At 41.0% G+C, this 13,225-nt stretch overlaps 1 protein-coding gene across 1 annotated transcript in view; it reads left to right on the forward strand.

The window, feature by feature from the left end:
* The window catches only part of Ticrr (TOPBP1 interacting checkpoint and replication regulator), a 37,519-nt gene that overhangs the window by 16,515 nt on the left and 7,779 nt on the right, over positions 1–13,225 (forward strand). Inside the window, exons 9-16 of the mRNA XM_036176081.1 lie at positions 931–1,031; positions 1,627–1,720; positions 1,808–1,887; positions 2,053–2,280; positions 2,754–2,850; positions 5,976–6,033; positions 7,446–7,607; positions 11,636–11,726. Of these exons, the coding sequence (XP_036031974.1) occupies positions 931–1,031; positions 1,627–1,720; positions 1,808–1,887; positions 2,053–2,280; positions 2,754–2,850; positions 5,976–6,033; positions 7,446–7,607; positions 11,636–11,726 (911 nt within the window). The remainder of the gene's footprint in view (positions 1–930; positions 1,032–1,626; positions 1,721–1,807; positions 1,888–2,052; positions 2,281–2,753; positions 2,851–5,975; positions 6,034–7,445; positions 7,608–11,635; positions 11,727–13,225) is intronic.

Consider the following 13,225-nt stretch of genomic DNA (forward strand, 5'->3'; position numbering starts at 1 on the left):
AACTGGAGTTACAGACATTTGTTAGCTCTGTGTAGGTGCTGGAAATCAGACCTGGGTTCTCTGGAAGAGCAGCCACTGCTCTTAATCAATGAGCTAGCTTTCCAGGCCTGTTCTGTTTTTAATGCTAGTGTCTGGTCCTTCCAGACTGATGGACTAACTCCAGGTCTCTTTGTGTTGGGATTTGAACATCTAATAGTTTTTTGTTTTTTTGTTTTTAAAACATAACTTTAGCAGTGTTGCAAAGCACTGTTTTAGAATATCTCATTGCCTTTATTCATGTTTAATGGCCAAAGCGGACTCTTTCTCCATAGCATACAAGAGCTGTTTATGGTACCACTGCTTTGTAGAACCTTCTTTTTTTAAACTAAGAGTATATAGATGGGTGTGGTGGCACACTCCTTTAATTCCTGCACTTGAGAGGTCGGGGGATCTCAGTGAGTTCAAGGCCAGCCTGGTCTACATGATAAGTTCTAGGACAACCAGGACTACATAGAGAAAACCTTTCAAAAAAAGAGCTTGTGTGTGTGTGTGTGTGTGTGTGTGTGTGTGTAAGTGCAGGTGTGTTCAGAGTCCAGAAAAAGGTGTCAGATCCTCTAGAGCTGGAGCTGCAGGTAGTTGTGAGCAGTCCAGCATAAGTACTAAGAATCCTCTGCAAGAGCAATTTGTGCTCTTAATCCTAACTGTTGAGCTATCTCTACAGCCCAAAGAACCTTCCTTTAGCAGTTGAAATCTAAAGGTTTGCTATGTCTACTTGGTTACACAAAGTTTTTTTTTTTAATTTTTTTAAAATTTTTAAACCCTTGTTCTCTTTAAGACATCAAAGGAAAGCGTTCATTTCAGTGGTTTTCATTCAAATGAAAGAAGAGGGAAGTCTGTAAGGCATTAGAAATAAGTAACAGTTTTCTCCTACATAATAATTTGTATTTGCAGGTGACTTGCCTGAATCATATGAACAATAACCTCTTAAAAACCAGCAAAACTCTCCGACAGAATCAAGGGGGGAAGCTGGATAAAGAAGACAAAGTCAGAGAGTAAGAAACCACTTTGTTTCATTCTTACTACTCAAAAACAGAGCTCGGGTTAAAGTTATCAACTGCTTGAGCATGCTCTGTTAGTGACCTTATGATGTTCTGAGGGGCAGTTCGAGTCATCTGATCACCTAACAAGTATACCAGTATTCAGAGAAAGCACTGGATTCTTATTAGACTCGTTTCCCTCCATCCTGCCTCCCTCCCTTCCTTCCTTTTTTTCTTAGAGTCTGGCCTTAAACTTGCTTTGTAACTGAGGCTGACCTTGAACTTCTCCCACTTCCACCTCACAAATATTGAGGTTGCAGGTGTACCTCATCACGCCCAGTGTATGGAGTGAATCAGGTGCAAGGCCTCAGGCATGCCAGGCAAGCACTTCACCATCCAAGCTACACCTCAGGTTTCCCTGCCCATGCACTGCTTTTTTAGTCCTGGAGGTTGAATCCAGGGCTCTGTATATGCTGGGCATGTGCTTCAGCACTGAGCTGCCTTCCCAGCTCTTGGTCATTGTTTCTTATAGAAATAGATCTTTGCTCAGAGAAAGAGTTCTCAGTAAGTGACAGTTGAAGGAGATGTGACAGAGCATTTGTTCCTCAAGGTGCCAGCTTCAGGTGTTTCTTCGTCTGGAGATGTGCCAGCAGTGCCCCTCAGTACTGGAGAGTACAGATGAGCTGGAGCAAGTAGTGGAGGAGGTGAGTCCATGGCTGCCACCCTGAGAGCATGCACTCCTGCTTGGCTTCCCGCCACAGACTATGGTGATTTTCTGTGACCTCTTTTAGGTGACAGATTTGCTGCGCATGGTATGTCTCACTAAGGACTCGGCGTACCTGTCAGAGTTTCTGGAGGAGATTTTGAGATTGTAAGTTTAAAGACTACCGGCGTGGTTTAAAATTGTTTTACCAAGGACTACACATGGTGCAGTCTTAGAATTATAAGATTCCAAGGGCATTTTGTTAGGCTGGGTGGAAGGATAGAGAGGATGAGATGGTAACTCTGTTCCATATCTAATCATTGTACTCCACAGGTATTTTGACTCCATCCCAGGGACAGTTGGACAACTTTACCACAGCCTAGGGTTAAAGATTCCTCAGAAGCTGGCTGCAGTCCTTCCTACAGAATTTTTTAGTGATGATTCTATGACTCAAGAGAGCAAGTCACCACCTCCCTCATCAAGTGCTCACAGATCAGTGTCAGGCATCACTGAGTCTGAGCAGCTGGAGGAGCTGCGGACCAGATCAGCCAAGAAGAGAAGGTACTGGAGCAGTTCCCTGGACTGTCGTTAAGTTCAAAGAAGGGGCAAGTTTGAAGACAGTCTTGTTTTGCCCAGCTAATGTACTGAGTTGGTAGTTGCCCTTGATTCTGAATCATAGCCATAAACTCTCAGGAGTACCATCTGACACTTTAGATTTGTCACTCAGGGAATGTGTGGTATTTGTTTTGGTTTACAAAGTCCTTGTTTACTGTCTATGGGGATGTCTAAGAACTAGGAACCTCTTGTGAAGTGAGATCAGGGTCTCAGCTTATTTGTGACACTTCCCTTGTGCCTGTCACTGTCATTAACTAGCCAAATCTGTAGTAGTTATTTTTCGTAATTCTGGACTTTTTATAAATACAGGCCAACCTCAAGTTAACTAGCACTTATTTAAACAATGTATTTTAGATGCTTGTTTCTTGCAAGCCTCACTACATATTTCCTTTACTTGGTATGTTTTCTATTTTTAAAAGGAAAAATGCACTAATAAGACACAAAAGCATTGCAGAGATTTCACAGACTCTTCGACAGATTGAAGTTCCCAAAGTGTCCAAGAGAAGTACGAGAAATGTGAGTAATCGCCATTGACAAGAGCTAACGGTTCCTCTGTGGCTGGGGTTGATGGTGAAGAGGAAAGGCAGTATTTTTCCAGGTAGGAAGTCAGCTTTGGAGGGTCCTTATCTGAAATGATACTTCAGTGGTTGGACTTTGGAGTATTTACAATCAAAACTTTTTTTTTTTTAAATCTCCAGGAGTTAGAGAGATGGCTTAATGGTTAAGAGTACTGCTGCTCTTTCAAAGGTCCTGAGTTCAATTCCCAGCACCCTCATTGTGGCTCACAACCCATTGTAGCTGTAGGGTCTGCTGCTCTCCTCTGGTGTGCAGACAAAACACTCATATATGTAAACAAATCTTTTGGAAAGAAAAATCCTAGCATTTTAGCACAGTTCAGATTTTGGACTTTTGAATTTAGAGATAATCAACTATATTGACTATTTCTGTGAACATGTATTAAACTATAACCAAAGGAATAAAGAAATAGAAGTAAAAAATCAGAAACAGAACAGGGACTAGTTGAGTAAAGTACATAGAGGGATAGCTGTTGAGCTGAAGCATCAGATGTTAACTTTCTATATAAGAAATGTGAGTTTTTGGAAAGGCCAATGTAGTTAAGCTAGGAAGCAGTGAATTTGTAATAAAGTGTAGCATACGTTAATTATGTATATAAGTCACACTAGTGAATATTCATTCCTTTGTATATATTAATTCCTAAAGATTAGAAAGCCTGGGGAAAAAGTTTTTGACCTCGCCCTAATACCTCCTTCATACAATCTTAGTTTTCCCTTTTTTCCCTCATTTTTCTGTTTTAAGGATTTATTTTATTTTATTTATGTAAATATTTTGCCTGTGTGTATGTAAATGTACCATGTGAATGCCTAGTGCCCACAGAGGCCAGCATAGGACATCAGATACCCTGATCCAGAATGCAGACAGTTGTGAACGGCACTGTGAGTTCTGGGAACCAAACCTGAGTCCTCTGGAAGAGCAGCTGCTGCTCTTAACCACTGAGCCAAAACTCCAGCCTCAGTTTTCCTTTGTAATTGGAAGAACAGGGATGATAAACAAGGTTAACTAACAAAGAGTTGATTAAAAAGTTAATAATGTGTTGATACAGAAAAAGTAAAAGTCATGATAATAAATATTTAAGCCTTAGTAAGCCGTCTAGTGTCTGTCTTTTTGGCACATTTCTGTTAGGAAAGTGACCATGGGTAATATATAAACACACAAGCTTTGTTTTCTAGAAGTAATTAAATTATTTATTTTATGTGTATGAGTATTTTGCTGCATGTCTGTCTGCACATTTCTGCCTGGTGACTAGGGAGGCTAGAAGAGGACATCAGGTCTGCTGGGGCTGGAGTAACAGACAGTTGTAAGTTGCTGGATGCTGGGAATCTAACCCAGGTCCTCTGGAGGAACAGTCAGTGCTCTTAACCACTGAGCAATCTCTCCAGCCCGTTTGTTCTCTGCACAAGAGCTGATCCACATTTTGTTTGTATATTTTAGTTTGCTCAATAGGGATTCTTAATGTTGAACATATTTTCGTAGTTGTAATTTAGATCATTATAGAAGATATTACCAACCAATATAACTATTAACTATTATATTTAGCCTTTCCAAAAAGATACTGGTTATATTACTGAGACCATTTATTAAGTTTTTCTCTGATGGTGCAGGCCTGTAATCCCAGCACTTTGAAGACTAAGGCAGGTGGAATGCATGTTCAGAGCCTTCAGAATGAGTTCACAAAACTAACCTGAGTAACTTATTGAGAGCCTGACTCAAAATAAAATATAAAAACATGGTTAGGAGTATAGCTGAGTTTAAGAGTCCTGGCCTACCATATTTCAGGGCTCTGGGTTCAATTCCCCAATGCCATCAAGAAAAAAAAAGTTATGTCCTATGTGGTATTTTATTCTTTAGCTATTATGAGAAATGGCATGGCTGAAATGGCAAATAGAGGATAGAGAGATGGCTTTGTGGTTAAGAGCGCTGGCTGCCCTTGTGCAGGACCCAGATTCAATTCCCAGCTCCCGTGTGGTGGCTCAGAGCGCCATTGTTCCAGTTCCAGAGGATCAGTGCCCTCTTCTCACCTCTGTGGCATGTACATAGTACACATACAAATATGCAGACAAAACTCTCATACACACAAAGTGAAGTATTTAAAAAGAAAGAAATAACACATAGAAAAATCTTGAGAAAGGATTCCCTTTTTTAGATGCATCTGGAATTTAGAGTCTTGACTCCTTTACTAGAGTAACAAGCCAATAGCAGTTTGATGCAGAGGTGTTATAAGAGTCCAGTGTCCTAATCTGTATGGCTTTCCCCTTTTTAGGTTACAGAAGGTATACATGGTCATCATTAAAATGTATCTCTTCTCTATCCATTCTCCAAAAACTGTAATATCAGTTATAGTCTATTGTTTATAACCCTAGACCCTTTTCTGTTATATACCTAAAACAGTTATCAGCAGTTTATGTTTGTTACCCACATATACATGAACCATCAAAATAATTTCATCCAGGGGCTGGAGAGATGGCTCAGCGGTTAAAAGCACTGGCTGGTCTTCCAGAGGACCCGGGTTCAATTCCCAGCACCCACATGGCAGCTCACAACTGTCTGTAACTCCAGTTCCAGGGGATCTGACACCTTCACACCAATGCACATAAAATAAATTACTAATGAAAAAAACATAATTTCATCCTAGCTGCACGTGCACATCCCTGTAAAGCTGGTGTGGGAGGCTGAAGCATGACTCTTGTTATGTAACTAGCCTGAGCTGCAGAGACTCTTGTTTTCAAAGACCCAGCGATTCAAGCTGCCGTACTTATATGCTGAAATTAAAAGCCCTCCCCATCGCAGATCTCTGGTGGTATATGCTAGTCTCCTATGTGCTTTCAGTTGCTCATTGGCTGGGTGTGTGACTTCACTGTTTCACTCTTTATGTGCGTTCACAATGCTTTTTGTTTTGGATTACCACTCTGTAGCGAGGATGTCGTGGAACATGTACATTAGCGCATTTTACTATTACTGCTGTGGATCTCTCTGAATTGCAAGGTCAGAGAGTTTCAGGTAGAGCTCCTACTTTTTATCTTGAATGAATGCCTGTGTTGACCTTCCTCATTTCTCATTTCCAGGAGAGCTCTCACCTTGCTCCTGCACAGCCAGCTCTCCCAAGGAAAGACACAGTTCAAGGTGTGTGTGGGTTTTTCAACACCTATTCACTGGATTGACACATTTATTTTGATTGGATGTATTTAATGTAAGTTACAGCTCCTTATCAACACTGGTTTAAAAAAAAATCCAAATTCCTTGTTTTGGAGGAATAAGATAATTCATATAGTCTTAAATTAAAATACTGCATCATACAAATTACTGACCTAAAATATTTTGAAATGTCATTATCCAAAATTAGAAAAAAGAAAAGGTGCTGGGCGGTGGTGGTGCACACCTTTAATCCCAGCACTTGGGAGGCAGAGGCAGGTGTATCTCTGAGTTCGAGGCCAGCCTGGTCTCTTTGGAGTTCCAGGAAAGGCAAAGCGACACAGAAACCCTGTCTTGAAAACTAAAAAAAAAAAAAAAAGAAAGAAAGAAAAGGGAGAGAGAGAGAGAGAGAGAGAGAGAGAGAGAGAGAGAGAGAGGCAGAGGCAGGCAGTGGGGCTGTTTTAGACAAAAGGAGTTTAAACATGTTGGTCAGAGTGCACTCCGTGGTCCTGCTTGGATCTTAAGTTAATTTTTTTCTTTCTTTTTTACACTTAAAATGTAATTATATCATTTTTCTCCTTCCTTTCCACTCTCTAGTCCTGCCCATGAGCTCTGCCATCCCTTTTGAAGTCATGGTCTCTTTTCTTTGTTATTGTTCCATCTATGTATGTGCAGCACAAACCTAAACATATGAACACACAAACTGCTCCATCTGTTTAGAGTTGCTCAATGTATATGATTTCAGGACTGACCACCTGGTATTAGATAACTAATCAGGGGGCTCATACCTGTGGAAGACTATTTCTCAAGTTAATAATATATTTTTTTGTTTGTGTTTTTGTTCTAAGACAGACTCACTATATAGTTCTGGCTGCCTGGCACTTGATATGTAGACCAGCCTGTCCCTGGAGCCACAGAGATCTGTCTGCCTCTATTCCCTAGTGCTAACAAATAGAAACATTTACTATAAGTAAAAATACTAAATTCATTATTAAATACTTCCCACAAAGAAATGTTGGAGATTAGATGATGGCTTCACTGCTGAATTCTACCCAGCAATTAAAAAATAAACACTCTAGCATGTATTATCTCAATTGATAATTCTGGACAGTACACTGAGGAATGGATTACCTTGAACAAATGATGCTAAGATAACTGTATGTCCATGAGCAAAGAAGGGAACTGGGCCTCTACCTCATTCAAAATTCTGTATAAAACTTTTGGAACCTGTAAGGTCAGTAGTTTGAGGTTCCCCCAGAAGCATGCTATCCAGGGGAACCATTTTAATACATAAGGGTACAGAGTGGCTTCCTTTAGCAGCTCTGTTTAGATCTGGCGTCCTCAGTTAGTTGACCAACATAATGCTTTTTATCTCCTGTCTCCCTTTCCCTCAATGCTTTTAGAAGTGACGAAAGTCCGAAGAAATCTCTTCAACCAGGAGATGCTTTCTCCTTCAAAGAGGGGGCTAAAGCGGGGACTCCCTCGAAGCCATTCTGTGTCAGCCTTGGACGGTCAACACCACAGACAGGACAACTTCAAGAAGACCAAAAGCAGCACATTTCAAGGTAACCTCAGAAAGAGCTTGTAACAAATTTGTGGTGGCATTGTTCCCCTTTTGTTCCCAAATCAGTAATCTGATGACTTTAGCTAAAGGTTTGCTAGTTTTACTGATCTTTTGAAGACACTTGGACTTTGCTTCATTGACTTTCTAGCCTCATGTTCTTTCACTTACTTTGGTTTTAGTTTCTTGTTTTTTCTTTTTCTGTTTTAAAAAGTTTTGGTTGTTGGTTTTGTTCTGTAGGGTGTGGGCGATAAGATGTCTCATATGGATCGCTGTGGGTTCATCCTTGGAGTCCATTAAACTTGAGTGGTTAGGTTCGTGTCTTTCATCTGATTGAGGACGTTTTTAACAAATTTTTCTTCAGAAAAGTTTTCTGCCCCTTTGTGTTTTCACCGTCTAGAAATCACATGATGCATATGGTGATATCCATGATGGTACAGTGTACACGGGTGCCTCAGGCTTTCTTAGTTTTTGTTTTTTTCTTTTTTCTGGTCAGGCTGTTTGATTTTGGATGCCTTCTTTTTCAGTCACTGATTATTCTGCCTGCTAAGACATGTGGTTGAACCCTTACAGTTTCCTGTGGTGTCTGTGATGGTGGTGTGAGTCAGCCTCGTTTAACCTAGGCTGGCCTCAGGCTTGCTATATAGCTGATGATGACTTTGATTTTTTCTTTCTTCTCTCTTATTTATTTATTTATTTATTTATTTATTTATTTATTCATTCATTCATTCATTCATTCATTTATCTATTTACATATTTATTTTGGTTTTTCGAGACAGGGTTTCTCTGTAGCTTTGAAGCCTGTCCTGGACTAGCTGTGTAGACCAGGCTGGCCTCGAACTCACAGAGATCCACTTGCCTCTGCCTCCCGAGTGCTGGGATTACAGGCGTGCACCACCACTGCCCAGCTTTCTCTCTTTTTTAATCCAACGTTTGTGTTTTTTGCTTTTTTGTTTTTGTTTTTTTGGTTTTTCGAGACAGGGTTTCTCTGTGTAGCTTTGCACCTTTCCTGGAACTCACTCTGTAGCCCAGGCTGGCCTCGAACTCACAAAGATCCTCCTGGCTCTGCCTCCCGAGTGCTAGGATTAAAGGCGTACGCCACCACTGCCCAAGTTATTTTTATCTTTTGGAAATTTTTAAATTAAAATAAAATTACAGCATTTTCCTCCTTTCTTCCTTCTCTCCAGCTCCTCCCATGTTCCCCCCTCACTCCCTTTCAGATTCATGTCTCGTTTTTAATTATTGTTACACACATATATGTAAGTATGGATGGATGTGTAAATATATATTCACATAAATATTTAAATACAGCTCGCTGGGTCCCTTTGGTGTCGTTTGTTTATATATGAGTTTAGGGCCGAACACTTGGTGTTAGATAATCAACTCCAGGGCAACTCCTTGAGGGAGACTTGGTTCCCCCTCTCTCGGCAGTTGTCAGTTGCCCGTAGTTCTTTGTCTAGGCCTAGACAAAGCCTGTGAGATTATTTAGGGTGTCTGTTGATGCCACTGTTCAGGTTTCATTTAGTCACACATGTTGTTGAAGTATAACATGTGTGGCTTCTCTAGCATTTTCAGCAGATTTTCTGGTCCCAGGGCTCTTACTTACCTTCCTGCCCCCTCTTCAGTGACATTCCCCAGGCCTTAGGTGTGGGATTTGTGTTGCAGATACACTAATTTGGGCAGAGTGCCCCACAATCAGTTGCTCTCAGCATTTTGGCCAGCTGTGGCTTTTTGTATCGGTCTTCATTAGCTGCGAAGAAATGCCTCTTTGAAGAGATGAGTGCTGTACTTAGCTGTGGGTGTCAGGATAGATGCTTAGAATGCAGATAGGACTTATACTGGTTTGTGAAGTAGTAGACTCTCCTCTAAGGCCCATGACCACACTAGCCCCAGATAATTGGCTAGGTTTCTATTACCAAGCATGAGTTCCCTCTTGTTGACTGGGACTGAAGTCTAATTACATAGCTGTGGGTTACTGCCAAGATAGGTGCTGCTATTGCACCCTTAGGGATATTTTGCTAGGCTGGTCACTGTTTTTGTTTTTTTGTTTTTTTGGTTTTTTTTTTTGGTTTTTCAAGACAGGGTTTCTCTGTGTACCTTTGGCACCTTTCCTAGAACTTACTCCATAGCCCAGGGTGGCCTCGAACTCACAGAGATCCACTTGACTCTGCTTCCCACATGCTGGGATTAAAAGCGTGCGCCACCACAACCCAGCCAGGCTGTTCACTGTTCCCGACCATAGCTTCACGGCTGGACAGGACCATGGATTACCTCCCTCCTTTAGTAGCTTTCATAGCAACTTGCAGTGTGATTGAAAAGCGAATCCTCAGAGAGGGGGCTTTGGGTCAGTTCTAAGTCCTCTGTCCAAATTATCTAAGTGGCACAACTTCATACATATGCACGTACACTAATATTTTATATATAGTTTTAAGTAAAGATAAAATATAAAATACTATGATTTCTATGGCTTTTTCAATCATCCTTAATGTTATTTACCCTCCTTCTCCTCTCTCTCCTGTATTGATCTCTCTCCTTCCCTCATTCCAAATCAAAGCCCTCTCCCTTCTGTTTTTAATTCTCCCTTTGTATCAGTTCTGTTGCTCCTGTTTCTACCTCTTGAGCGCTGGAATTAGAGTCCTGTGCCACTATACCTGGTTTGGTCCAGTGGTATTGATTGAATCCAGGGCCTCCTATGTAACAGGTAGAAATTCTTCCAGTTGAGCTCTATCCCCATTTTTGGCTATATTTTTAGCTCCAGAATTCCTTTCCATACTCTCTATTGCTTGGTGATAATTTTATGTTACTTATGTATTATTTCCTGGTTTCCTTAATTTTTGTATCCTGTGGGTTCATAATCTCATTGAGTGCATTGAAGACTCCAGGGTCTAGGCTACTTCAGGGAGGTTTCTGCCAAGTTCTTTTTTCCTGATTGGACCTTTACTGTTTCTTTGTACACCTTTTAATTTTTGTTGTTATGAACTAGCTATTTGACAAATTATAATGTAAAACATTTCTTGTTACGTGTAAAACTGAAGTTTCTGTCTTTTATCTTTGTGTTCAGGCAATGATTTACCAAAGATTTTCATAAATGTCTGGATTGAAAAAGGATTGGAAAAAGCTGTACCTTTCCCTTTAATCTACTATAGAGGGCTAGAGAGATGACTCAGTGGTTTATAGCAAGCACTTCCTGCTTTTCTAGAGGACCTACATCTGTGTTGAGTGGCTTACTTCCACCTTTAACCCCAGCTCCACTGCTCTCACACACACACACAAGCACTTACTTTTTTTTTTTTTTTTTGGTTTTACGAGACAGGGTTTCTCTGTATAGCTTTGTGTCTTTCCTGGAACTCACTCTGTAGACCAGGCTGGCCTCAAACTCACAGAGATTCGCCTGCCTCTGCCTCCCGAGTGCTGGGATTAAAGGCATGCGCCACCACCGCCTGGCTAAGTACTTAAAATTTAACAAATAAAAATCCATCAATCTATTGACAGATGCTGTGGAAGAAGCCACTGCTGTTTGAGAGGGCTGTAACTGACCCAATGTCTGCAGCTATCCCACAGGATTTGTATTCTACACTGGCTTGTGTCTTTTTTTTCCTCTTTTTTTGAAATAGAGTCTCACTGTGTATCTTCAGCCAGCCTGGACCTTGCTATGCAGACCAGGCTGGCCTCAAACTCACAGAGATCCACCGGCCTCTGGCTCCTGAGTGCTGGGGCCAAAGGTTTATATCAGGCCAACTTGTGTCTTTTTTTTTTTTTTTTTTTTTTTTTTTTTTTTTTTTTTTTTTTTTTTTTTTTTTTGGTTTTTCAAGACAGGGTTTCTCTGTGTAGCTTTGCGTTGTGTCACATTTAATCAGTGCTAATGCACTGCTCTATTCTGTTGAGCCCTGAAAGCATAGAATCTAGCTCAGAGTTTAGCATCCTCTCTAGCTAGGTAATAAGCCACATGTAAGTTCAGACTGCTCCCTTTCAATTGCTGCTGCCTGAGAGGGTTAAGTGAGATTTATAGCTGACACTGTTTTTGCATCTTAGGTTATCACAAACTACTGACTAAGAGTGTGGCTGAGACCCCAGTCCATAAGCAAATCTCTAGGCGACTGCTCCACAGACAAATCAAGGGCAGGTGAGTGACAGCCCAGTCCAGACCCCTACATACACCCAGGCCACCTTCAGCACCATCTCATGGGCAGCTCTTTGCTTTCTCTTGACTTTGTTGGCTAATTCTTAACCCTGTTGCTTATATTTTGCTGACAGTAGAACAATCTACACAATTCCACTCTGGCCTCTTTTGCTGCGTATAACTATTTTGAGATTTATACACATTGCTTGTATCAGTTCATCCCTTTTAATTACTAAGTAGTATCCCATTAAATGGATCTCCTGCATTCACCTATTGACATGGGGAAAGGTGGGTCCTTTTTCCTGTCAGGTAAGGCTGGAGATCCAAGTTTGCCTGTGCTGATAGAGGTACAGCTGTGGCTTGTTTTTCTCTGTAGTCACTAGTTGGACTAGGATAATTACTGCCAGCGAGCTCTCTCTCAGGAATAAATTTTGTCTCAGCCTTTTGTTATCTGTTGTCAGCTTCTCCAGTACCCAATCTGATCTGAGATATGAGCAGCAGAAATAAAACCCAGGGAGCTCACTGCCCCTCCTTTTTCTGGTCCCCAGTTGACTGTCTTCCTCTCCACATCTCATTAAGAACAGGGGGAAATGCATCTACTACATATTGTCACAACTCTGCCTGGACATTGTACAGACTCTCACACTTGTGGAAGTTGCAGGGTGGTTGTGAGAAGGGAGAGTGATGTCCTCGACAAGCTGACAGGCACTAAAGCTCTTCACAACCATGCCCACTCTACTGTGACTGCACAGTGTTTAGCTGTACTTTTTAATACGTTGATGGAATAAAAACTCTTCTATTTTAAAGCTAATTTTGACATTGTCAAAATACAGTAAAAGCAGCCTAGGGGCTGGAGAGATGGCTCAGTGGTTAAGAGTACATAGTCTCGGGGTTGGGGATTTAGCTCAGTGGTAGAGGCCCTGGGTTCGATCCTCAGCTCCACATACAAAAAAAAAAACAAAAAACAAAAAACAAAACAAAAAAAGAGTACATAGTCTCTTACAGAGGACCTAACTTCAATTCCCAGTTCCCAGCAACAATCTGTAACTCCAGCTCCAGGGAATCCAACAACTCCGGTCTCCGCGGGCACCGCACACATGCATAAGCATACAGACAGACAGACAGACACATACTTTTTTAAAAATATCTTAAAAGATTCTAGCCATTTCATTCTCCATAATAATTATATATGTTATATAGAGAGAATAGCTGATGTTGGTGTATATTAGCTTATGCAAGATTCATGCTTCAATCCTCATCTCACAGGGATAATAATTGTGAATGAGAGTGCTTACCAATGCTAATATTATTAAACCCCAAGACTTTGTAACTTTGTTGAGTGTTTTCTCTGTCTTTAATATGTTTTTGTTGTTGCATTCTACTTTAATTGTGTGTGTGTGTGTGTGTGTGTGTGTGTGTGTGTGTGTGTGTACTTGCATGACAGAGTGCGTGTGGAGGTTGAGGAGAGTTGTTTTGTAGAGTTGGTCTGTCCTTCCACCGTG

This window comes from Onychomys torridus, chromosome 1 (genome assembly GCF_903995425.1).
Source record: "Onychomys torridus chromosome 1, mOncTor1.1, whole genome shotgun sequence".
Lineage (NCBI taxonomy): Eukaryota > Metazoa > Chordata > Mammalia > Rodentia > Cricetidae > Onychomys > Onychomys torridus.